We start from the raw sequence: 27,264 nt of genomic DNA, 5'->3' as shown, positions 1-27,264 counted from the left end.
GTTTTATATACTATTTTGATGTCCTTTTGGACACAAGAGGGCAGTATAGCCCTATGTTTGCTTTTTTGTTGAACCAAATAGCACTAAATAGCCTGTTTTAACTTTTTCATTCTTCTTGAATTGCAAAAACAGAATAAAATGGGTTTAGTTGTGATATTTGTATACTTTTATATAGAAATAAATGGTATATAATTACATTTTTAGAAGATTTTTAGTGTTTCCTTTTTGGACATTATTTAATCCCTCGCCATAGCAAAACCGTTTGAGATATTTATTATCCATTCACAATTTAGCATATTTAATGTAGTTTCATCATGTTGAAAAAGTTTGGTACGAATAAAATAAATAGTTTAAGAGGAGTGGCTAAAAATTCAGAGGCTGATTTTGCAAAAAAATCCACATTCAGACCAAAATATCTGACTTCCTGATGGCCAGAGCTATTGAATGTAAATTAGAAAGTTGTCCGGCTTGATGAGAACAATATACAAACTATTTTTTCTTTACTGTAGTTAAAACTAACCCCCCCACTTTTGTCAAAAGCATGTTGAAAGTGACACACTTCCTGCTGCCAGTTGGTGGCGCTATAACTTTGACTCACAATAGCTACATCCATCTGATCGGCCTCTTACCACGAACACACTGCTGAAGTTTCATCAAGATCAGTTAATGTATGCAGAAGTTATTCCACTTCCGTGTTTCTCTTTTCTCGCCATAAATTCGATTCCTCGCCACAGCCAAACCGTTCGAGATATCAAAAATCCGTCCGCAATTTAGCATCCTCAAAGTCTTGACTACATCCACACCGAGTTTGAAGGGGGCACGGTGAATTTTCTAGGAGGAGTATTTCACATTCCACAGCAAGCGTTTTCCAAACAACCCATAATAGCCGACTTCCTGTTGGGCTGGCGTAAAACTTGACCGGGGTAAAGTTGTTCGGCCCGATGAGATCTATATGTGTACCGAGTTTCATATTAATTCATGCGAGCGTGTTTGATATATGGATCAAGTTTTAGAACCCCGTTCAAGGGGGCGCTGTTGAGCCCCCCAGCCACGCCCGGGTCCCAGCTTCAGCCCGGCCCTGATGGCCGTGGGTTCTGACCTGTGTGCAAAGTTTCAAGAGTTTTTGAGCACGTTAAGGACCCCCAAAAGCCCCTGAAACCTTGATTAACAATATAAAAGCAATAGTCAAATCCCCCCCTCCCCTCACACACACACAGACACAGAGAGTGAGAGAAAATTCTTCAGAAAATCCACATTCAAACCAAAATATCTCTCTTCCTGTTGGTCAGAGATGGTTCATGTAAATTAGAAAGTTGTCCGTCTTGATGAGAACAATACACATACCAAGTTTTGTTACTGTTGATAAAACTAACACCCCCACTTATGACTAAAGGTGGCGCTACTGAGCCCCTCACCACGCCCGTTTCTGAAACTTTGCACATGTCTACTGGATAATAAATGTGATGTGTCTGTCGAGTTTCATGCAATTTCAAGTATGTTAAGAGTCTCAAAAGCATAAAAAAAGAATATTAAAGTTTGATGCGTTGCCACGGCAACAGTATCTAAGATATCAATAATCCTTTCACAGGTTTACATCTGCCGTGTGTCTACATTGTACACATAAAGTTTGAAGCAAATCTGGTAAAAATAAGACAGTGATTTCAAAGCATTTTAATAGTGATGTACTTCCTGCTGCCTGTTGGTGGCGCTATAACTTTGACTCACAATAGTCACATCTGTGCGATCGGCCTCTTACAACGAACACACTGCTGAAGTTTCATCAAGATCAGTTAATGTATGCAGAAGTTATAACACACTTCCTGTTTCATTTTTTCGCCATAAATTCGTTTCCTCGCCACGGCCAAACCGTTCGAGATATCAAAAATCCGTCCGCAATTTAGCATCCTCAATGTCTTGACTTCATGCACACCGAGTTTGGAGACGAATCGATGAATTCCCTAGGAGGAGTACATTAAATTCCACAGCATGCGTTTCCAAACAACCCTAAATAGCCGACTTCCTGTTGGGCTGGCGTAAAACTTAGAGCACGAAAGTTGTTCGGCCCGATGAGTTCTATATGTGTACCGAGTTTCATATTATTACATGCAAGCGTGTCTGATTTATGGACAAGTGTTCGGATCCCGTTCCAGGGGGCGCTGTCGAGCCCCCCTGCCACGCCCGGGTACCAGCTTCAGTCCGGCCCTGATGGCCGCGGGTTCTGACCTGTGTGCAAAATTTCAAGAGTTTTCGAGCATGTTAAGGGCCCCAAAAGTGGCCGAAAGGTTGACAAAATAATAATAATAATAATAATAATAATAATCCTACCGAAAACAATAGGGCCTTCGCCCTTTCAGGGCTTGGGCCCTAATAATAATAATCCTACCGAAAACAATAGGGCCTTCGCCCTTTCAGGGCTTGGGCCCTAATAATCCTACCGAAAACAATAGGGCCTTCGCCCTTTCAGGGCTTGGGCCCTAATAAAAATAATCCTAACGAAAACAATAGGGCCTTCGCCCTTTCAGGGCTTGGGCCCTAATAATCCTACCGAAAACAATAGGGCCTTCGCCCTTTCAGGGCTTGGGCCCTAATAATAATAATAATAATAATCCTACCGAAAACAATAGGGCCTTCGCCCTTTCAGGGCTTGGGCCCTAATAATCCTACCGAAAACAATAGGGCCTTCGCCCTTTCAGGGCTTGGGCCCTAATAATAATAATAATCCTACCGAAAACAATAGGGCCTTCGCCCTTTCAGGGCTTGGGCCCTAATAATCCTACCGAAAACAATAGGGCCTTCGCCCTTTCAGGGCTTGGGCCCTAATAATAATAATAATCCTAACGAAAACAATAGGGCCTTCGCCCTTTCAGGGCTTGGGCCCTAATAATCCTAACGAAAACAATAGGGCCTTCGCCCTTTCAGGGCTTGGGCCCTAATAATAAATAATCCTACCGAAAACAATAGGGCCTTCGCCCTTTCAGGGCTTGGGCCCTAATAATAATAATAAATAATCCTACCGAAAACAATAGGGCCTTCGCCCTTTCAGGGCTTGGGCCCTAATAATCCTACCGAAAACAATAGGGCCTTCGCCCTTTCAGGGCTTGGGCCCTAATAATAATAATAATCCTAACGAAAACAATAGGGCCTTCGCCCTTTCAGGGCTTGGGCCCTAATAATCCTAACGAAAACAATAGGGCCTTCGCCCTTTCAGGGCTTGGGCCCTAATAATAAATAATCCTACCGAAAACAATAGGGCCTTCGCCCTTTCAGGGCTTGGGCCCTAATAATAATAATAAATAATCCTACCGAAAACAATAGGGCCTTCGCCCTTTCAGGGCTTGGGCCCTAATAATAATAATAATAAACAGAGCAATTCCAAGAGGGTCCTCACACCATCGGTGCTCGGGCCCTAATTATGTGACGCTAAAAATTCATTTACATGATCGAGTTCTACATCCAGTGCATTGTGGGATAGTGGAAGTCTGTGGTGTCAACACTGTTTAAATAAATGTCATTGAAAGCCAAATATGCTTTTGATTCGATTGCATTTGGAAAACTAATAATAATATTTTAACTGTCCAATGTTAAAGCCGTATTTATTTATATATCACTTTACAAGATTGTCTCAAAGCAACTTCATAGAAACCAGAAAAATAAGGTTAATATTTTCTAGTGAACAAAAAAAAAAAAAAAATTTTGCATAAAAACTATACTAAAATTCTATTAATGAGTGTTAAATGCACCAGTTCTAAGAGCAGGCAATGAGAAAACAAGAAGCATTCTTATTAGTCCAGTGGAAAATAACAACATGTAAAAAAACAAAAGGATTTATCCTAAAGCGATGTCAGTTTTGATATGGAGGATGCTTTCACAGGAAGTCCAACAGGTTTGGTACAGTCAAATTAAGTTAAACAAAGCACATTCACTGTCATATGTATTGACTATTTGAGTGGTATTAAATGTCCATGACATTTAAACCTAGAGGAATTTGTAAAAGCTTACATCTCCACTTCCACCTCCATATGATGTTTGTGATGTTGTCCTTGAGCGGATCTTGCTTTTTTCCCCCCTGGAACATCACTCTTTTCTGATGTTCAAGGATGTTATTGTTTCACCAAGTCACTGTTATAGAAACGATACACCATCTTGTCGCATTGGTGTTAACTGGCAGGTTTTACACCCTGTCTACATTGGATTCGTAGAGTCACTGACAGTAAACATAAGCTTCATTCTAGTTCTGACATATGGCAATTGACCCTTCGCAGGGAGCTTGATTGACAGGCGATCTAACCAATCATAATCCGCCATCCGCCATTTTGTCCGACAAAGCAGGCAGGAGAGATAGCAGATTAACATGGGAGGATTTTAACTTGAAAAACGGAATGTACTGACGCCTTTCCGCGGATTAAAACAACATTCCTTCTTATGTTCATTCATGTTTATTTGATGCTATAAATGAACTAGAAGGAAGAGATGATCGGTTGACGAGCAGCTTTAACTGATGCTCTACAGCGATCTGTCAGACACATTTAAGAGCCACAAAACGGTATGTATCGTTTCAATTTCTTTTAAAAAATGACCAAATTTGAAAGGTGAGACTTTGTTTAATATGTTTAATATCAAAAGTAACCGAAAAGTAACCTGGTCTGTCCTGTCTGTCAGCGTGTTGTCAGTCTCCTCTCTGCTCCACGATGTATTTTTCACTGCGTGAGAACCGGTGAGAACACGGTGTGGCGTGAGAGCAGCGTAGCTTGTCGGACATAGCGACAGTAACTAAGGTGGGCGGATCTTTGCGAAGGGTCAATTGTGCAACTTTCAACGACAAGACATATGGATCCAGGGCTGCGTTTCTCAAAAGCATTGTAAGCCTAAGTTCAGTCAGGACCACTTTAAGAATTAAACTTATTGACAATCTTTAGATTTGGTGAGAGGCTTAAGGCCCGTTCACACCAAGCACGATAACTATAAAGATAACGATAAAGATGCGTCCACACCAACGACCGATAACGGTCTTTTTATTCTAAGCACGCACGCGCGCGCCCGCACTGCGGTTTCAAAGTAGCGAAAATGGATGACCTGCTGCTGCTTTACGTTACAAAAAAATATCAAAAGAAAAACAGGCGCTTTTGGGTACACGATATCCTTAAAAGACGAGAGAAGTTGGGAGAATCCGTCACTCTGATTAGAGAGTTGTCGTCTTTTGAAGACAAATTTTATTCATATTTTCGAATGAATCAACACCAGTTTCAAGACATCCTGGACATCGTGAAAGAGGACATCAGCAAGAGCCAAACAAATTTCAGAAATCCGATCAGCGCGAGACCGTTTGGCAGTATGTCTTAGGTAGCCGCCTGCCCTATAGTATATAGCCACTGACTAATTAGGAAATGCTATCCAACAAACTTTTGGATAAATTTCATAAGGCTACAAAAAAAAGAAAAAAGAAAGATGAGACAAAGGAGCAACATGTTGGCTATACAGTAATGCTATTTGCATTCTGGAGTCTGAGCAGAAGGGTGGATTTCAGGAACAAAGATGTAATAAAACTCAAAAATGTTCAAAATATCATGTTCAATTTTTCATCATCAAGTCATTTATCAGTGAACAATCATCAGCGATGAGGCATTTAACAGCAGTTGCTGCATGTATATCTGTGTGTTTGTGTGTGTTTGTTGTGGGTCAGACGAGTGTGTACTGGATTGTGTGCTGTTCTGTGCCTAATGAAATAAAGACATGTCCAGTGATCGATGTTCTACAGCACTGATCTCGTCTGAGTGTGTGTGTGTCTGAGTCAGGAGTCAGTCCAGGGATGCTTTGGAAAACCCGCACAAAGAGGCATTAGGATAGCAGAACATGGGTGTAGTGAAGTACAAGGTTATCCGGGAGTGTGTGTGTTTCTGAATGAACTGGTGTGGACACATGGAACGAGGGACGAAAGGAGAGAAGAAAGAGAAGGGCAGGAGAACTCATCTCGTGTTAGACAGGAGGAGAGTGACGAGAGCGAGGACACCAGCGACATTAACACTATATACTGAGGCTCCTGTCACACAGAAGGAGAAGGAGAATCGGGAAGTAGTTTAAAGGATGATAATAATAGTATTACTAATAATAATAATAATAATAATAATAGCAGCCTTATTAAAAGCAGTAGTAGGCTATGAAGTTCATATAGTTTACATACACCTTTCAGAATGTGCAAAATGTTAGTAATTTTAGCTAAATAATAAGCAATATTAAGATTTAAAGTTTTTAGCACCAGTCTGATTAAACTGTTTTACATAACAGTCGTTTTATATATAAAACAGTTTAATCAGACTGGTGATTTAATCAGACTGGTGACATAAAATGCATTTTTATATATATATATATATATATATATATATACACTCCTGAACAAAATCTTAAGACCGGGGGAAGCATTCCAAGTTTTACGCATTTCGCGCTGGTGGATCATAACAGGGTTGTAAGTGCTGCTTCAAAATGCCAAAAGAAGAAACAGGAGCAAGACACAAAAAAATAGAGAGTAGGCAATTTATTGAAAACTGCATTTAAACTCAAACAGGCTGTTCATCAGCTGATCAAAAGTTTAAGACCATAGCCCAAAAATAAACCCACAACAGAACTAAAAGTGTCAAAAAAAGACTGTGAGTAGCCCCCCCGTTCTTGTTGATCACTTCAAACACTCGCTTCGGCATGCTTGATGCGACTTTTTCCTGGAGGCTGCTGGGAACGTTGCTCCATGTGGTGAAGATGGCTTCACGAAGGGCATCCACGGTCTGGAACTGACGTCCGTTTTTGTAAACTTCCCTTGCCATCCATCCCCAAATGTTCTCAATGGGATTTAGATCAGGGGAACACGCAGGATGGTCCAAAAGAGCAACGTTATTCTCCTGGAAGAAGTTCTTCGTCAGGCGGGGGTTGTGAATTGCAGCGTTGTCCTGTTGAAAGACCCAGTCATTACCGCACAGACGGGGGCCCTCAGTCAAGAGGGATGCCCGCTGCAACAGATCCACATAGCCAGCCGCCGTTTGACGCCCCTGCACAACCTGAAGCTCCATTTTCCCATTGAAGGAAAAAGCACCCCAGATCATGATGGAGCCTCCTCCACTGTGCCGCGTAGAAAACATCTCCGGTGGGATCTCCTTGTCATGCCAGTAACGTTGGAAGCCATCAGGACCGTCCAGGTTAAATTTTTTCTCATCAGAGAATAAAACTTTCTTCCACCTTTCATTGTCCCATGTTTGGTGCTCCCTTGCAAATTCCAAACGGGCAACTTTGTGGCGTTGGAGGAGACGTGGCCTTTGAATACGTTTTTTGTTCTTGAAGCCCTTCTCTCGCAGATGCCGTCTTATGGTTATTGGGCTGCAGTCAGCATCAGTAAGGGCCTTAATTTGGGTCAAGGATCGACCTGTGTCTTCACGGACAACCCGTCTGATCCTGCGGCTCAGTGCAGGTGAAATTTTTTTGGGTCTACCACTTGACTTTTTTGTCCCATAACTTTTAGGATCTTTTAAGAAATGTAAAATGACTGTCTTACTGCGTCCAACCTCGGCAGCGATGGCGCGTTGCGAGAGGCCTTGCTTGTGCAGCTCAACAATCCTGCCACGTTCAAAGAGAGAAAGCCTTTTTGCCTTTGCCATCAGGAGATCATGACAGTGTGACTGCCTGAAGAACAATGACATGAAAGCCATATTTTTGTGCAGATTTTACCTTTTTATGGCTATGGTCTTAAACTTTTGATCAGCTGATGAACAGCCTGTTTGAGTTTAAATGCCGTTTTCAATAAATTGCCTACTCTCTATTTTTTGTCTCTTGCTCCTGTTTCTTCTTTTGGCATTCTGAAGCAGTACTTACAACCCGGTTATGATCCACCAGCGCGAAATGCGAATACTTGCAATGTTTCCCCCGGTCTTAAGATTTTGTTCAGGAGTGTATATATATATATATATATATATATAAAGATATATCCACAAGAAAAAAATTATAGCTTGATATTCAAAAGTTGATATTGATACTTGATACCGTTTCATATGTGGATGATACAACTAGCGCTGGATAGCCTACCTTGAGGTAATTTTGTTACACTATGCTAAACTGCATAATATCGCATCGTTAATACTTCTCACCATTTATTCCCAGGATACGACCGATTGCTTTCCATATATCCATCTTTGTTAACGTATCCTTGAAAAGGTTTGTCTTGTCCAACAGTGGAGGGTTTTTTTGTACCTCGACGATTAACTTCTCTGCCATTTTAAATGCGCGAGCCCTTTAAATGTTTGTGGATTCTGATTGGCTGTCAGTGTTTTATCGTTCGACAGCTGGAAAAAAATCGTTCTGAAAGTGATACCAACGATATCGTTCCCTCATATCTTTATCGTTATAGTTGTGGTGTGAACTCTGTTATTCTTTAATATGGAGAACGATTTTTAGAATTATATCTTTATCGTTATCTTTATAGTTATCGTCCTTGGTGTAAACGGGCCTTTAGGCTCTTAAGGTGCTCCAGCTGCCATACTAGACAGCTTGAGATACACACTTGAGACACAAATCCCCCAAGCCTTTTAATAACCAAATATTTCTTAGCATATGTTTACAGAAGGAGATACAATGACGACTACGTACATAGAGTTTCTATAGAGAATCGGCTGCTCTATTGTGAAGATGCTAGGAGGTGAAGGGGTGGAGGTGGGTGTAAATGTCTGTGCACAGACTGCAGAGCATTCGTTGAAAGACCTTAAAGGGTCATGAAACCCTAAACCAATTTTTCTGAGATTTGAACAGAGGTAGGTGTGTTGAACACCATAGAAGACAATGTTATAATCTGTAAAATTTAATAATAGGATATAAATGGTTAAATTTGAGTTTGTATCGGCGATTTTCGTCTTCCGGGTTTGAAATCTCCATCGAGTCCACGTCACAGGATGTGACGTTTTTCTGTACGGATCGTCCGGTGATGACTCATCGTTCTCTCATAATTATTAATGAGACTGAGCCTTCATATCCACTGAGAAGACACTTCACTGAATTAATCATGATACCACGTGGATCTTTCCAAAGACAGACATGTCAAACTGTGATATCGCGTAGTAGATGAGAGAGGCAATGATGGGACGCGCGTTTGTTTTCATGGTGCAAAAGTTCCAGTGCATCTTTCCCCGCGATGCTGCCAGGGCTGGACTCTGACTGCGGGCGGTTGGTTGGCCATCAACCACGGGCACATCTAAACTATGTGTGTGTAGCAACCATTCAACTGGAGAATGGTGGACTTCAGCCTTGTACACCAATGCAGGTTTCGTCTTGCTAGTGATGCGGTCCCGAGGACTTTTCTATCGCTTCAGAGGTGTGTGTGTGTGTGTTTGTGTCTAAATGTAACCCTGACCGTTTTTACTTGCCTTTTGTTAAATAATCACTCGTTATTAAAATGTAGATATTTCGATAATACATCAACGCATGCTTAGTTTGTGCAAATTTATGTCACATTCATTTTAGTGGGTTTAGGGGGGCGTGTAGTCTAGGCTATTTACGGAACGTTTTTTTTTTTTTTAAGCGGAAAATTTATTATTTTCAAATATATGCATTTATAGTGTTAGTGTATATAAACAAATATATATTTTATAATGGCCGATATGCATGTACATGTATATGTTTTAAATAGAATGATTACTGTAGTAGGCTAATATGTGTAGCAGGGCATTCAGTTACTTTTTAAGGACAAAAATAAGGTGTCAGTGTATTTCATTAGACTTTAACTTTGCCAGCTATAAAAAATCTAGCATTTCCTCACGTTTTACCACTGACAGTGACGGTCGATATGCATTCGCCACTGGCTTTGACCACACCAACTCCCCCTCCCTTCTTCTCACAGCCACCACGCCCATTTAAGTTGCATTTTTCAAAAAGATTATGAGCTAGACTTGAGCTGAAAGAGGGGGGTTTCATGACCCTTTAAATACTATAGTTGAGTAGGTGGAGTAATAAATCAGCTGAGCGTCAGCTGATATTGTTTAGCGATTAGTGGTCTGCCTGAACGACGCTTAAATTACATTTTATCACTCAAGCTCTATTTGATCGTAGATACCATTGGTGGCAATTGTTCTATGATCAACCTAGGCTTATGATGCTTTTGGGAAACGCAGCCAAGATTGTTCGCTTTGACGGACGATTTCTGGTGTCAACACAGTTTTAGACCCTATTTTTTGCAGGTATTCAGCTCCACATATCATGAATCTTTGGTGTAATCTCACATTAAACAAACCTCCTAAATCACCCTTTCAAAAATTTCCATTTCCTTTCCTTTCCTTTGGGAAATGTTGCTCTGCATTATTTAATACGCATCTACAGCACACATGTGAAACTCAGTTCCTGGAGGACCAACATCCTGCAGAGTCTTATACTTGTCTTATAATCCTGGATACCTTGATCAGCTGTTTGAGGTGAGCTTGATTCGGGTTTGAGGACAGTGGCCCTCCAGGATCTGAGTTTGAGACCCCTGATCTACAGTCTCTTTCTCTCCTTCAGCTGCTTTTCTTTCTGCTGCTGTTTTTAGTTTTACAGCTGGACGTCTTGAACATCTGAAGGCCTTTAAACTTCCGGTTGAATTTTTCCAGCTGTTTGTCCGTCTGTGCCAGGAGGTCTAAAGAGAGAGAGAAAGTCTTCAAGTAAATGTGATGAAGTGAATCAGTGAAAGTGAAAGAGGATTGTTTCTCACCTGTCCTCTGGATCATAGCAGACATCATCATGTCCTCCTCCTCTTCCCTGATGAAGAACACAACACATTCATCAATAACACATCATTATCATGTGACCTCACACTGCTGGGGTCAGGTGACCTCTGACCTCAGTCTGTCCAGATCCAGGCTGCTGATGATGTCATTCCTCTGCTGGATGATTGACAGCAGGTGTGACATGAGCTGATGTTCCCGCTGTCTGTCATCAGAGCTCCAGTCTTGTTCTGGACAACCACACACACATTCATCAGAAACTATAAACTAAAACTATACACACTTTACACATTTTACACATTTCAGTGTACATTTTACACTGGAAAAAGTGATTTTTTTATTCCAGTACAAATATCTAAACTTTCATGAATCAAGATATATTTATTTAAGGAGTGAGGCCGGTGAAGCGATGTTAATGAATGACACTTGTGTGACGACACCAGAAGGATGAAAGGAGGAGTGATGACCATATTTACGTTGTGTTTTATTATATTTATATGCCACAGTCGTCCATGAGGGGCAGCTGCTTTCGTTTTGTTGTTTGTTTATTCTGTCATTACAGTTACATTCGTAGTTAAATCTTGTTAAATGATACATTGATCAAAATAAGGTGAGACTGCCAGGCTAGAGAGCACAGGGACTAACAGACTTGGGACCATTAGACTCGGAAACATCCAAACATGGGACCACTGGACTTGGAAACACTGGGACTGATTGTGGGACAACCAGACCACTGGACTTGGGACCATTGGACAACTGGACTTGTGAGAACCGGCCTTTGGACCATTGGACTTGGCAAAACCAGGCTCGGGAACACTGGGACCACTGGACTTAGGAACTCAAGAGTCCTGTTCCCCTCTCCTTTTCCTCCACCATGCTTGCTCCTCATTGAGGTTATGAGAAGTACTGGGTGCCTCTTCTGGCAAGGGAACTGATGGATGGTCAATAACGGGGGCCTGATGGCAAGAGTCTGTGAGAGATGACCACTACAGTAATGGGCAACATCCTTGTTGGTGTCCATCCAGTACAAGTTATGCAACATTAAGTCATGCTAGTCCAGAGAAACAGCTAGTTTTACAAAACTGAAAACTGTATTCATCATCACTCAAATCACTTTGTCCAAATACAAAATATGAACTGCTGGATACATATTTGTGTATGCAAGTGTAGATTTATTTAATTAATAAAAGAACAAGGAAACAGAGAAACAAGAGAAACTAAACTGAGCACACCAACATGAAATCCATAGAAGGACAAACCCTGACAATGAACACGGGAAACACAAGGGCTTAAATACACAAGGACTAATAGACTAACAAGACACACATGAGGAACAGGAACTGAAGAAGTCCGCAAACTAAAAGACTACACAACAAAAGCACAGAGAACAGACAAACATTACATTACAGTGTTATGAATTAAGAATATTCAGATATTTGCACTGGAATACAAGAAAATCTCACAGTGTTGATTGTCTTTTTGGAGGCATTTATATGCTAGTATCATCTATTCATTTGTAGATTTGATATCAGAGATTAAAAAACATAAATACAAACATATTCACATTAAGAAACATGATTGATTCAGTTTGTCACCTGGTTTGTTGAAGAGGCACCTGAGCTCAAACTCTACATCAGTCTGCTGCTGCTCCAGACGATGCTGTCTCAACCTGAAAACACACACACACACACACTATTCTTGTCAACATGATGTGTATTCATGTTATTGTTTTAACATCAAGCTGCAAAATTTGGCCTCACAAAAAACCTTACTTGTGTGTGTACTCACATATACACAAGCTCGGCATCTCTGCGCACTAACATGTTCTTCTTATGAATCAGAATGAACCAGTCGACTAGAAGATTCTCTGAAACAAACACATCATTCATAAACAAAGGCGCCTCTGACTCCAAACACACAAGCTTCAGTCCTGCTGATCTGATGATTATTGAAGACTAGCAGTGACACATCAGAAAGATCCACTAATGAACTCCTCAGTGTTTATTTGATTCGTGTTCATTAGTCGCTTCCACATCAATGACTTTAAACTCCATTGGCAAATTAATTGATACATGATTTGTATGGGGATGCAAACACAATTACTGCAAGACAGCTACTGATCCAGCTTCTCTCCTCTCCTCTATAATAACTGTTACTATATAGCCAATTCACACAGAGATCCGAAAAATACACAGATAATGTGTCCCGGGATTTGTCCCGGGATCGTTTGATTTTGGTTCGTTCACACTGCCAGTGATTTTCCGGAATATGTGAGTGCGTTCACACACATCCCATAAAGATCCCTTAAAGACACGTGACATCAGGATGTGTTATAGAAAGGCCATTGTAGTCATGCACTTGGTGGATTTTTTTATGCAATTTACTAATGATCTGCGCTTTCAATCTCGAGAAACCACGCTCGAGCATTTCTTTCCGGATTCGGTCGTACACTAACGCATCGCGTACCGTTCCACAAAGCTGGCAAACGATCACAGCTCCAGCGCGGATAGTAAGAAGCTCATGGTCTCGGCTTCATTCTAGTTTGCAGACTTTTTTTCATTCTTTCTTTGTTGATGACAAACACAAACTTTCTTCTAAGCTTTTGTTCACACAGGGTACGTTCCGGGACTGATCCCGGCAATGTTACTAGGTCCCCACCCTGGCATCGATCCCAGCATCAATCCCGGGACATGTTTGCGTTCACACAGAAGGCACTCTAGCAATTTATGGCAATTTCGCGGGATCAACGCACCGTGTGAAAGGGTCTTATGTTTGTCTATTAGCATTAGCCTGTCTATTGTTGTATATGGAGGTTCAGGTGTTTCTCATCAGTTTGGTTGCTCCTCATCTCTCTCTCCAGCTCCACTCCTCTATAGAAGCTGTTACTGTATGTTTGCCTGTTAGCATTAGCATTAGCATGTGTTGTTGTGTGAGGAGATTATAGCATGTTTCTCACCATCCGTTCGTCTCCTCATCTCTCTCTCCAGCTGCACTCCTCTCTTCTCCAGCTTCAGCAGACGCTCCTCCAGCTCCTTCTGCTCCTCACACACCTCCTTCTCTGACACAAGTGTGTCTGTGATCACCTGAACACACAAACAATCATCCTTCAGTCAGAGAAGAACAGAGACGCAAACATCTGATGGTGAGACAAAAGAAGACTCAGTGACACTATTTTCTTTTAATAAAAAAATCTTATTGCATCACTGAATTATTTTCCTGTTATCACTGTAAAGCTGCTTTGAAACAATCATAAATAAAGCTGACTTGACAGTGGAGCAGATGGAATATTGTGTTTGTGATCCTGTGTTAGATTTGTACATTATTAATGTGTGTTAATGTCAAAATCATTTAAGGTTTGGACATATTTCACATAGTTTTACATCTAAAAAAAACGTGCATTAAACTGAATTAAAACACTTAAGTTCACTACAGGTTTGTAACAAATCTAAAATCGCATCTAAAATATAAGCTTGTGTCAATTTTACTGCAATCCTTGCTAAAAGTTTAGGTTTAAAAAAAAAGAACATTAGATTTGTATATGTATTTGTAATCTTACGGCACAAAAAAACGAAAAAAATAATATACATACATATAATACAAATCTGGTTATTAAATAAAATATAACAACATCTCTATGAATGATTTTAAAAATGATTGTATAGAGAAACTGATCAGTTTGCAAACTGAAACCACAAAAGAACTGCTGAACTAAAGTATAAAGTCTAACTAAACTTATTTCTCTGTCTTGTACTGTGAGTTTGTAGTTCTACAATAATCAGTATGAAGCATCATTCACTCCAACAGCAAAACAAACACAGTTTCTGTCTCACCTTCCTCTTGATGAGTGGGAAACCGTGGGCAGAATCTGCAGCCTGATGCATGCTGGGAACTGAAGATGAGGTTTGTGGTTTGTGTGCAACTGAAGTTTCGAAACTTAAAGGGTTTTGCTTGATAAAGAGAAAAACAGAGACAATCTAATGTAAACACACACACACACATCTCAAGAGATTGCAAAGAGAAAAACAACAACCCACAACCACAATCTGTGACTCTTCAGTCTGAGCGTCAGACGTCTGATCACATGATTCAGCTCACACACAATTCATTACAGAAATAACATGACTCTGAAAGGGAAGTTAATGCTGCATCATGTTCTCTGTTTCAGATCATTAAAATGGAGATCCTGGTTCTTGGTCTGACTCAGCTCTGATCTCAACATGATCGGACAGAAAATTAGGGGAAGTTTGAGACACAATTTCCTTGATAAAGCTAACAGAATTTGAGACACTTTCTTCTTAAGAGCAAATTATTTGTTAAGTCGAGTCTTTTCTGGATCTCGGAGTGTGTAGTGATTCAGAACCAGTGTGTTTCTCAGATAAACCTGAGACTGAGCGTCTCTGCTAACACCAGCAGCTCTATTCCCAGAACACAAGACTTGTCTAAACTAGAGTCTAAATATAAACCAGCTTAAGCGAGAGAAGAGCCAGTGCTGGTCAAATAAACCTGCTGGTTTGTGTCAGTTCTTCAGAAACTACCTCAGGTTTACAGTCTAGTTCTTCCTTCTGTGTTTATCATTAGTAATTGTAATGCTATTTTGTTTATAACTATTAATTTTATTTTAATTATCTTTATCTTACCATTACTTACATACATACTATCTTACTTATTTGACGCACAATCTAAGTAGTTGAACAGGTTTACATTTCATTGCAAGGTTTATTCTCTATAACTGAGAATGTGAATGTTGAGACTTCTAGAATTGAGGATAAACAGACTTTTTAATGCAGTTTTATGAGGATCAGTAGGTCACATGATGAACGGCTGATTCTGATCTTCATTCAGTACCTCTTCATCCTTGGACTTGTCCTCATCGTCCTCCAGGAAGGGGTTAAAGGTTGCAGGGCAGCAGCGGGAGTGAGCGGACTGAGTCGGAGGAAGACGATACCAGGGACCCGGATCAACAAGCTTCATCCAGGGATGATCCTTACGGACGACTCGCTGAGACGATACTGAGACGAGGACGAGACAAACACATGAGACACAATGAAACATGCATTTCCACTGATAGTTTAAACCCTCAAGCTAAACCATCACTGTAATAATGACCTATTTAAAGGGTCATGAAACCCTAAACCAATTTTTCTGAGATTTTAACAGAGGTAGGTGTGTTGAACACCATAGAAGACAATGTTATAATCTGTAAAATTTAATAATAGGATATAAATGGTTAAATTTGAGTTTGTATCGGCGATTTTCGTCTTCCGGGTTTGAAATCTCCATCGAGTCCACGTCACAGGATGTGACGTTTTTCTGTACGGATCGTCCGGTGATGACTCATCGTTCTCTCATAATTATTAATGAGACTGAGCCTTCATATCCACTGAGAAGACACTTCACTGAATTAATCATGATACCACGTGGATCTTTCCAAAGACAGACATGTCAAACTGTGATATCGCGTAGTAGATGAGAGAGGCAATGATGGGACGCGCGTTTGTTTTCATGGTGCAAAAGTTCCAGTGCATCTTTCCCCGCGATGCTGCCAGGGCTGGACTCTGACTGCGGGCGGTTGGTTGGCCATCAACCACGGGCACATCTAAACTATGTGTGTGTAGCAACCATTCAACTGGAGAATGGTGGACTTCAGCCTTGTACACCAATGCAGGTTTCGTCTTGCTAGTGATGCGGTCCCGAGGACTTTTCTATCGCTTCAGAGGTGTGTGTGTGTGTGTTTGTGTCTAAATGTAACCCTGACCGTTTTTACTTGCCTTTTGTTAAATAATCACTCGTTATTAAAATGTAGATATTTCGATAATACATCAACGCATGCTTAGTTTGTGCAAATTTATGTCACATTCATTTTAGTGGGTTTAGGGGGGCGTGTAGTCTAGGCTATTTACGGAACTTTTTTTTTTTTAAGCGGAAAATTTATTATTTTCAAATATATGCATTTATAGTGTTAGTGTATATAAACAAATATATATTTTATAATGGCCGATATGCATGTACATGTATATGTTTTAAATAGAATGATTACTGTAGTAGGCTAATATGTGTAGCAGGGCATTCAGTTACTTTTTAAGGACAAAAATAAGGTGTCAGTGTATTTCATTAGACTTTAACTTTGCCAGCTATAAAAAATCTAGCATTTCCTCACGTTTTACCACTGACAGTGACGGTCGATATGCATTGGCCACTGGCTTTGACCACACCAACTCCCCCTCCCTTCTTCTCACAGCCACCACGCCCATTTAAGTTGCATTTTTCAAAAAGATTATGAGCTAGACTTGAGCTGAAAGAGGGGGGTTTCATGACCCTTTAAGATGAAATATATTTTGTCTGTGTATATTAAATATAGAGTCATCTCATCCTTAAAGGGATACTTCAGGATTTAGCATTAAGCTTTGTATTAGTAGAAAACCTGTAGTATTTTCGAATTACCATGCTTTCCACCCTCATACCCCCTGAGACGAGAGATTTTTGTATTTTTTGTCTGGAAAAAATCCTCAGATGATGCAAAAATCGTCATTTGCTTTCATAACAGTGACACTCTACTACTGACACTCTTTGCTCCCCTCTAACAGCGGCCAATTCTCCACACCACAAACTGACAAAAACATCATAACAAATACAAACTCTCTCTCCTCCCTCACTCCACTTTCGGAGGCAGACATTTCCAAACTTATCCTTTCCAATCATCCTACTACCCGTCCGCTTGATCCTATCCCCCACTCACCTCCTTCAGGCCATTTCTCCTTCAATTACACCTGCACTTACTTACATCATTAACACTTCTCTTCACACTGGTACCTTTACCACAGTATTTGGAAAACCCCACTACTTAAGAAACCCACTCTAAATCTAGCACTTTTAGAAAACTACAGACCCGTGTACAGATCCATTCATTGCAAAGGCACTTGAGTGACTTGTGTTGAATCAACTCTCCATATTTCTCACACAGAACAACATTCTGGACAACAATCAGTCTGGTTTCAAAAGTGGCCACTCAACTGAGACTGCCCTGCTCTCGGTTACTGAAGCTCTGAGACTGGCAAGAGCAGCTTCCCAATCCTCAGTTCTCATCCTGCTGGATCGGTCTGCTGCCTTTGACACAGTTAACCACCAGATCCTCCTGTCAATCCTCATGAAGATGGGCGTCTCAGGAACTGCACAACAATGGTTCAAGTCTTACCTCTCAGGTCGGTCCTTCAGGGTGTCTTGGAGGGGCGAGGTCTCTAAGACACAACTTATGGCTACTGGAGTGCCTCAGGGCTCAGTGCTGGGACCACTTCTCTTCTCCATCTACATGTTATTACTATGTCATTCAGAAACTGAAGGCTTTCCTATCACTGCTATGCTGATGACACACAACTCTACCTCTCATTCCAGCCTGACGATCCAACGGTACCTGTTCGCATTGCATCCTGTCTGACAGACATTTCTTGCTGGATGAAGAACCATCACCTTCAACTCAACCTTGTGAAGACAGAGCTGCTTGTGGTCTTAGCCAGCCCAACACTTCACCACAACTTCTCTATAAAGCTAGGTTTGTCAACTATAACTCTTTCCAGGTAAGCCAGGAATCTTGAAGTTGTGATTGAAGATCAGTTAAGCTTCGCAGACCATATTACCACAATGGCCCAGTCCTGCAGATTTGCTTCAAACAACATTGTGAAGATTGGAGCCTTACTATCAGAGCATGCTACACAACTCCTTGTCCAAGCTCTTGTTCTCTCCAGACTGGACTATTGTAATGCTCTCTTAGCTGGCCTTCCGGCATGTACTATTAAGTCTTTGCAACTGATCCAGAATGCAGCAGCATGGGTGGTCTTCAACAAGCCAAAGAGACGCACGCCACACCTCTCTTCATCAGTTCGCAATGGCTGCCAATAGCCGCTCGCATCAAATTCAAGGCACTGGTGTTTGCCTATAAGACAACAACTGGCTCTGCACCAATATACCTAAACTCGCTAGATGCCTCATGGTGCCATTATCCCAAAGAGGCAAGAAATCACTCTCACGGACCTTTTCCTGGACCGTTCCCAGCTGGTGGAATGACCGGCCCTACTCGATTCGAGCAGCTGACACATCTTTTTCGTCAGCACATGACCAATCAGTACTAGCACTTACCTTTTCTATTCTATTTTTATTATTTTTTCTGATAAAAAAAAAACAAACAAACAAAAAAAACACCTAGCTATGTGTACTGTGTTAGACTAACCGAGACCTGTTACAGCACTTGTAAACTGTTGCCCTCTTGCTGATCTGTTTGCTTCTATTGTTCTCCTCATTTGTAAGTCGCTTTGGATAAGTGTCTGCTAAATTATTAAATGTAAATGTAAAACAAGATGCAAATAATATTAAACCACATGAATAAAATAAACTATAAAATCAATCTGTTGTCACTGCAACAATAATGAGATTAAATAAGATTGTTTTAGTTACTATGAAGTGATATCAACCTAAAAATGGTCCTATGCAAATATTTAATTATATAGTTTTAAATTATTTAATATTAAGTGTTTCATGTTTTCTGTCCTATTTACATGAACACACACAAAAAAGAAGAACAAACTCTGTTAATCGCTACAGACAAAAAGTCACACAATACAACATTATTAATGAGTCATTCCCCAGTGCATGCTGAGAGTGAATGGGACTGAACAAAAAAACATTTTTTTAACAGTTTTCCCATTCTGAATTCAAATAAATGCATTAATCAATAATCATCACGAACAGCTACTGGAAATGAGTAAGTTGCTTTGGCTCATCCAATCAGAATGTAGAGCTGGAACTGTTGTTTATGATGTTAACAATAGTAACTTTATATAGTAACACGGGAGTGAAGATTCTAACCGTTGTCAGGGTGATGGTCCTGTGATCTGGGGGCGGGGCAAGCAGGTTGCTGAGGCTCCACCCTCTTTCTGGGAGCAGGTTTGGGAGGTTCTTGTATGTCAATTTCTGATGAGGTGGAGAGATGTCTTTCACTCATCACGTCTCCATCCGCCTCACTTCTGTCTCCGTCTGTCTCACTACTGTCTCCATCCGCCTCACTTCTGTCTCCATTCGTCTCACTTCTGTCTCTGTCTGTCTCACTTCTGTGTCTGTCTGTCTCACTTCTGTCTCCGTCTGTCTCACTTCTGTCTCTGTCTGTCTCACTTCTGTCTCTGTCCATCTCACTTCTGTCTCTGTCCGTCTCACTTCTGTCTCCGTCTGTCTCACTTCTGTCTCTGTCCATCTCACTTCTGTCTCTGTCCGTCTCACTTCTGTCTCCATCCGTCTCACTTCTGTCTCCGTCTGTCTCACTTCTGTCTCTATCTCTCTCTGCGGTTCGGTCGTGTTCTGGAACAGGTTTGCAGTGATAACTGCACTGCAGTAAACCTGTCTCACTGTCTTCTGTGAAAGACATCGGCAGCAGAGAGCGACGGCAGCGACTGCATCTGAAACACACCATGAGACAATCAGGACTATCAGTGTGTGTGTGTGTGTGTGTGTGTGTGTCGCAGGGCCGTTTCTAGCCTTTTTGGCACCCTAGGCAAGATTCCTATTGAGCCCCGCCCCCCCCAATTGTAATTTAAAGGACTTTGTTGCACTATGCAGGTGTAAAGTTAATAAATGATCGTTCTTTCCCATAGGATTTTGTGAAACTATGTTGGGTGGACCCCTGTCCCTCTGGGGGGTTTCGGGGGCATGCTCCCCCGCAAGAAAATTTTGTACATTTTAAGGTTAAATTAATGCATCAATCTGGCACTTTGAGAGCTAAAAATTAAAAGCTTCAACCCATGAACTGTGCACACTGAACAAAGAAAAAACATTGACTTGTACCTGGACACTAAAGAGGGCTCAAACATCTTATTAGTTATGATATAGACTAGAGTCTCAGTCTACATTACATTATCTCTGGTGTTTATGATTTATACAAGTATTCCTATGACGTAAAATCCATATAGCCAATAATTGGTAGGCAACTGTATAAATTAAAATGAATATTTCAAAAGTATATTTTACATTACACTATAGTAAAGGAAAATTACAATACTTTTGTCCTAATTTCTTCACTTGCAAGAAAATCAACAAATGATTTCACTTGCAAGAAATAAACCCTTGAGCTTTTATTTTGGAGAAAAACACCAGATCACCATGCTGATCGCATGAGCAAAGTGCACACTTTTCTTTAAATCACGCAGCACAAACATAATGCCTATATGGGCTACTTAATTAAAATCTTGTGCTGTTTTATAAAGGCACAAAGCCATATCACGATTTCAATTTTAGTTTGTTGACAAAATATAATGCTAGATACCTTTATGTTAGGCTATAAATTTTACATACGTTCGGCAAAAGGCGGATTCGAACTCGGGTCGAACGCATCAAAAGCTACTTTCAGGCACCTCACGCCTTACGACCTATGCCACTGTATATAGTGGTGGGCGTCTTTTTGCCAAAAAGACAGGCACTTAGTGCAAATATACGCTCCATTATCGGAAATGTAAAAAAGAAGGATTTTTCTTCCACTCGCTTGGGCGAGAAAAAAAATCTCTTGGTGTGGTGGGGGCTCTCACTGGCGCCCCCCAGCTGCTTGCGCCCTAGGCGACCGCCTAGTTTGCCTATGCCTAGAAACGGCCCTGTGTGTGTGTGTGAGTGTGAGTGAGTGAGAGAGAGTGTGTGTGTGTGTGTGTGTGTGTGTGTGTGTGTTTTACCTGAAGCAGGAGCGGTGATACAGACGTCCCTTCACCAAAACCCTCTGAATGAGATGAACACGTGTGTGACAGACACTACAGACACTTTTATCTGAAGACCTGATCACATCTGATGAGAACTGAGAGAATGAGAGCAGAGATGAATAACAGACAGACAGACAGACAGAGAGGGAGACTGACAGAAGGACAGACAGAGAGAGAGAGAGAGAGAGAGAGAGAGAGAGAGAGAGAGGCAGGGGGACACAAAGAGGGACAGACAGACATAATTACAGACAGAGGGACAAACAGACAGACAGACAGAGGAATAGACAGACAGACATATAGACAGAAAGACAGAGGGACAGACAGACAGACTCACAGAGGGACAGACAGACAGACAGACAGAAAGACAGAGGGACAGACAGACAGAGGGACATACAGACATATAGACAGAGGGACAGACAGACATATAGACAGAGGGACAGACAGACAGAGGGACAGAAAGACAGAGGGACATACAGACATATAGACAGAGGGACAGACAGAGGGACAGATAGACAGACAGATGGACAGACATATAGACAAATGGACAGACAGACAGAAGGACAGACAGATACCTGAGTGTGAGTCTTTTCTTGTCTTCTGGTGCTGCTAAGTTCAGCATTCACAGGAATCTTCTGACTATCTGATCAGATCCAGAGATTATCAGTCAATTTCAGCTCTACTGAATCATGATGAACATGTGAGATCTTTATTAGTTTACACAGTTTCTCATGATCCGTACCCAGAGGTTTTCCATTAAAGACACAGTAGAGCTGTGAGACATAAGTGATGATGGACAGAAGATCCGGCTCTTCCACACACATCAGCTCATCCGGATCCAGCAGAGCAGGAATTCCCAGCTCACGCTCCGCAACCTCAAATGCCTGAAGATGAAGAGAAATAGAGATGAGAGGGACAAAATCAACCAGAACATTCATCACAGGTACAGTAATCACAGGTACAGTAAGTACAGTGAGCTTCTATGGAGCAAAAACCTGAGATCTGAGGTGGTTTATTGTCGATTCGGATAAATAAATCTCTTCCGAGTCTTTCTCTCAACAGATTCCTCCATCATCTCACATGTGAATCTTCAACATCTTCAGCTACGGAAACTAAAGTCCAGCTGATCTCTACAGAAACTCACCAGACGCATGTTCTCGTAGACGCTGTGTTTGGACAGAGAGTGGAAATCTCTGCAGAGAGAAACAAACAGAAGCTGAAGACCCATCAGATAGACACAGAACACATGTGGATATGAGAAGAAACACACAAGATGTTTCTAAACAACAGAAAACAGTTGATATGTGCATTTAAATAATCTAGAGCAAGAGTTTTCAAACTGGGAGGGTTTTTTTTGGGGGGGGGGGGGGGTAGAGACACCGATCAAAAGAGGAATAATGTCTCTGTTCACCGGTCTCGGGTTTACATTACCATAGAATGCCATGGTACACATACTGTTCACATATTCATAAAAGCCCTTATATTATTATTATCAGATTATACCATGGCACTGAACAACTACCGTATAGAATACCATTATACTTATAATTTAATGCATGTATTGTTCATTTAATAATTGAACTAGTTTTGTCCAATATCTTCATTAACTGGCTAATTTATTGTCTACAGATGATCATGAATTATCATAGGCCTATTAAAAAGTCGCGACTCAATGAATCGGTGTTGATTCTTACAGAGTGGATCATATTAAACTCAAGATTCTTATATTAAACTCATGACTCTGTGTTGATTCTTACAGTGGATCATATAAAACATTAAACTCTCATGACTCAGTTTTGATTCTTACAGATCATATTAAACTCGTGATTCTTACAGTGGATCATATTATAATCTTAAACTTGTGATTCTTACAGTAGATCATATTGCGTTGATTCTTACAGTGGATCATATTAACTCATGATTCTTATATTAAACTCATGACTTGCTTTGATTCTTACAGTAGATCAGATCATATTACACTCATAATTCTTACAGTGGATCACATTAAACTCATGCTTCTTACAGTAGATCATATTAAACTCATGCTTCTTACAGTAGATCATATTAAACTCATGCTTCTTACAGTATCTCGGGTCTGTGTTTATGGATGATCGCACAGAAAGCTAATCCATCTGTGAATGAGGAGCTCATATCTGTGATCTGAACATCAGAATAACCTTCACAAACATCTCGACACCAGTCCTGGAGAGCTCTCACTGAACACATGACCGGGAAACACACTTCTTTACTTCAGTCTGTCTGGGTATAAAGCATCGTTGACGCGGGGACGCGCTCTTCAAACAGAAAAAGAGCCGATCAAAAGAGGAATAATGTCTCTGTTCACCGGTCTCGGGTTTACATTCCAGCTCCGGTCCCTTCACACATCTGCAAAAACTTTATTATAGAAGTAAACAACTCCATCAGAGATCAAACACGTTCAGGATTCGCGTTTCTGTTTTCAGTGTCGGTTGCTCCGGGTTAACGGTGATAGATCAAACTGGAGTAAATAAACATAGCCTACAGATCCAAAAACTTGCGCTGTAAATCCGACAGATGAATTCATAACATACTTCTAAAGAAACACTTCATCACAACACGTCTGAAAACAAAACAATCTACAAACACAAACACACTCCTGTGAGCCTGAAGTCCAAAAAGATACATTTCCTTTCAGGTTGTGGTAGAGGAGCGCAAAACCCGAGAGGGCAGCAGTGCGCATGCGCGACACACACACACACACACACACACACACACACACACACACACACACACACACACACACACACACACACACACACACACACACACCTGAAGCAGGGAGTTTTCACATAAATCACACGCCACCTGCTGGATCATATCAGATATACAGAATTTACAGAAATATTATATTATATTAACTTACCTAACATAGATAACATAGCAATGCTGAAGTCTTTGGGTTCGATTCTCAGCCAATGAATAAACTGTAAAGACTTGAATGCAGACAGTAACAGAGATCATACAGATATACAAAGAGATTCAAACATGATTCAATGGACAGCTGTTAAAGAAAGAAATATTACAATTCTGACCATTTGTTCAAGCTCACTTCTCATGAAAAGTGTCTTTGAGCAAAGGGATAAACTTGAAATGACAGATCAACTGAATCTATCTTAAAGAGCATGTAAACAAACACAGACATGTTTCCACACACTGTGTGTGAAAATACACTCAAAATACTGACTGTCACTGAGAAGATCAAAACACATTTAATCATGCATGACTTTTAAAGCTCTATGAAAACATGAACACATTTACTAAGGTCAGGCATTAGGATGAGGAAGTGAGCCAGAAATAATGATGTAGACACTCCACCATTCAGTCATGTTTGATATGATAATTGTTTGGAGCTTGTCTCAATGTTTCTGATGAACTATTAATATTACTGTTATCTCAGCGTCACTCAGCTGAGATCTCCAGCGAAACATCAAAGAATCTCTCATAAATTAATCAAAAAATGCATGATTTATTATTTCATACATGTCAAAATAATTTCATCTATATAAAGCTATTTCATTTCACACAGCAAAATCCCCAGTGTTAAATTAACACTCTCAGTAGGGATGCACCGATTGGGAAATTCTGGGACGATACCGATACCGATGTTTAACATCGATTGGCCAATGCCGATGTTTTTTCTTTTTGTTATTTATTCCTTCTTTTGTGCCACGGAAACATACAAGTATTTCGGCTCTTGATCACACTATACTAGAATGAGCACAAATTCAATCAGACCAATTTATGAAACAAAAACAACCTTTAATGTCACTTTCTGGTTGACATTAGTTATAACCTTATTTATGACAAGTTCTTTTTCAGTGGTTATGAGGAGCAATATGAGAGAGAAATTTGGTAATCATTGTCTGACCCAACAAAAAAACATTATAATATTCATTTTATTTTTCGTGTTCGCATTTATGAGGGAAAAAACAACGTGTCAGTTCTCTGTTACGGACGTGAGCGCTCTGAAAGCGGCACTAAAAGACTGCTTTAAAACTTTCACAGAGACCTCAAACAGAACAGCTGCCTTTCTTTAAATTGAATTTCGTTTTGAATTAATTATATCTTAATTTTAATCAATGTTTCATGAACCAATTGCCTGGATTTAATAAATAAGAATTAAATATAGCAGAATCACGACATGGAGGCGCCGGCGAGTGAACTGGAGTTCGTCTCATAAATGAACCGAAACTCAGCGTATAATGCACATTCACAGCGTATTTAGACACATTTAGACGCATTCATAATCATTACTTTTACCGGTTCTTTGTGGCAAGCTTTATGCGTGCGGTCGTGTGCTTGAGTGCGGCTATATTACGTAAACACTCATTATCCTGTAGTAGGCTATATAAGTAATTAAATTAATATAATGGGGCGAATGTCCATGAATGACTTAAATGAACAACTAGCCTACTAGTCGACTAGAAAAAAAAACTTTTAGTCGGAAGCAGGCCTTATTCCACATACCAGGCAACAGGACATCTGGGTTGAGCGAGCGACCCTGTGGAATGAGTGAGCGGAGCGGAATATTCAGAAATGCGCTCTCCACTCACGAGCTCTGATCGGAACAAACCCGAACCTCACTCTCTGCTGAACTTGCGCAGAAACATCAAAATATAACCAGCTTTTTAAAATGTTTTTTAAAACTACACTATTTTAGCACAAATTATGAGCTTATTGGCGATTTTTTTAATAATTATTGACAAAATTAGAATATAGTAAAAGTTTTTTTTGCTTGTTTTTTTTATTATTATTTTTATTTTTGAAAGTTTTGGGTGGGCCTGTTGAAAAGTGGCGCCGTGCCTGAGCTACAGGACATCGTCTTTCAAAACATAACCTGTGCGAAAGAGAGAAAAAAAATGAATGCATCATTGTACCCAGCACTTCTGAAAATGCACTTCCGAATGCACATTTCAAACCAAACTGACGCCCATGTGACATCGGCGAATGTCATTTTTATTTCCCGATGGCAGTTAACGAGGCAAATATCGCCCGTTACCGATGTTCAGTCGATGCATCGGTGCATCCCTAACTCTCAGTGTTTATACGAGTCCACACTCAGAGTGTTATAAGTAACACTGAAGCAGTGTTAAATTTAATGAGATAATTAAGTGATTAATTGAGTGATGATTGAACATTATTGAAGACACCTCATATTAACAAGCAGAATCACTGAAGGAGAAAATTAATGTAAAATTGTCACCATTATGGTGATCCGTGTTTACTTTAGTTGGGCTCTTGACCCTTACTTTATTAACGTTAGGTTTTGTTTGGTTGTTGTAATTCAGTTATAACAGCCAGATGAACAAAGAGAAAAGAGTGATCTGATGGTGTTGGTTATGTTTTAACATAATCATTAATGGTCTGAATCACTGAACTAATTGAGAGCATAATTTCTGAGTTAAATTTACCTTATGGATTATAGCAACACTGTCCTTGTAGAGCATGCCATTTTAACCTTTTCAATGAAATACAAATGATAAAATCAGATAAAAAATAAATAAAAAAAAACTTCATAAAAAGTATCTCAGGCAGGCACACACAGACTTCAAGAATTAGCGTATGAATGAGCGTTATTCATACCGCAATGCATGATGGGAGCCATGAATGAGTTATGATTGGTGGCACCCAGAATGCACTGCAACATGCTTTATAATTGTCACCATTGTTGAGATTCACAGGCTTATTATTGATGTCTGTGTTAAAAAAAAAGTTTTTGGATGTGAACAACTTTAAGAAATGATTTGGATTACATTGTAAAAGTTAAAAATACTTTGCTTTTC

The 27,264-nt window shown here is 40.3% G+C and overlaps 1 protein-coding gene across 1 annotated transcript; it reads right to left on the bottom strand.

Moving 5' to 3' along the window:
- Nucleotides 1–8,476: 8,476 nt before the first annotated feature.
- Nucleotides 8,477–24,147, bottom strand: LOC311087177 (MICAL-like protein 1). The gene is made up of 14 exons (XM_084120450.1): nucleotides 23,526–24,147; nucleotides 22,587–22,635; nucleotides 22,185–22,326; nucleotides 22,018–22,085; nucleotides 21,422–21,540; nucleotides 19,578–20,161; nucleotides 15,567–15,730; nucleotides 14,552–14,668; nucleotides 13,678–13,804; nucleotides 12,510–12,588; nucleotides 12,317–12,390; nucleotides 10,837–10,951; nucleotides 10,709–10,755; nucleotides 8,477–10,633 (listed from the first exon to the last, which is right to left on the bottom strand). Exons 1-14 carry the CDS (start codon nucleotides 23,666–23,668, stop codon nucleotides 10,515–10,517), a joined length of 1,947 nt encoding a protein of 648 aa, XP_083976576.1. The 5' UTR covers nucleotides 23,669–24,147; the 3' UTR covers nucleotides 8,477–10,514.
- Between the last annotated feature and the right edge of the window lie 3,117 nt (nucleotides 24,148–27,264).

Source organism: Abramis brama, assembly GCF_963993115.1.
Source record: "Abramis brama genome assembly, chromosome: 1".
Classification (NCBI taxonomy): domain Eukaryota; kingdom Metazoa; phylum Chordata; class Actinopteri; order Cypriniformes; family Leuciscidae; genus Abramis; species Abramis brama.
The sequence above is the reverse complement of the archived record's forward strand: the minus strand, read 5'-3'. Positions and strand labels throughout refer to the sequence as shown.

What these genes read in the sequence shown, in the direction of transcription:
- LOC311087177 (XM_084120450.1), bottom strand. Translation starts at nt 23,668, where the DNA reads ATGTGTTCAGTGAGAGCTCTCCAGGACTGGTGTCGAGATGTTTGTGAA. An exon ending in ACAAGTCCAAGGATGAAGAG is followed by an intron (nt 14,669 to 15,566) that starts GTACTGAATGAA and finishes CTCTTTATCAAG; the next exon opens with CAAAACCCTTTAAGTTTCGA. An exon ending in GATGAGGAGACGAACGGATG is followed by an intron (nt 12,589 to 13,677) that starts GTGAGAAACATG and finishes TGTTTGTTTCAG; the next exon opens with AGAATCTTCTAGTCGACTGG.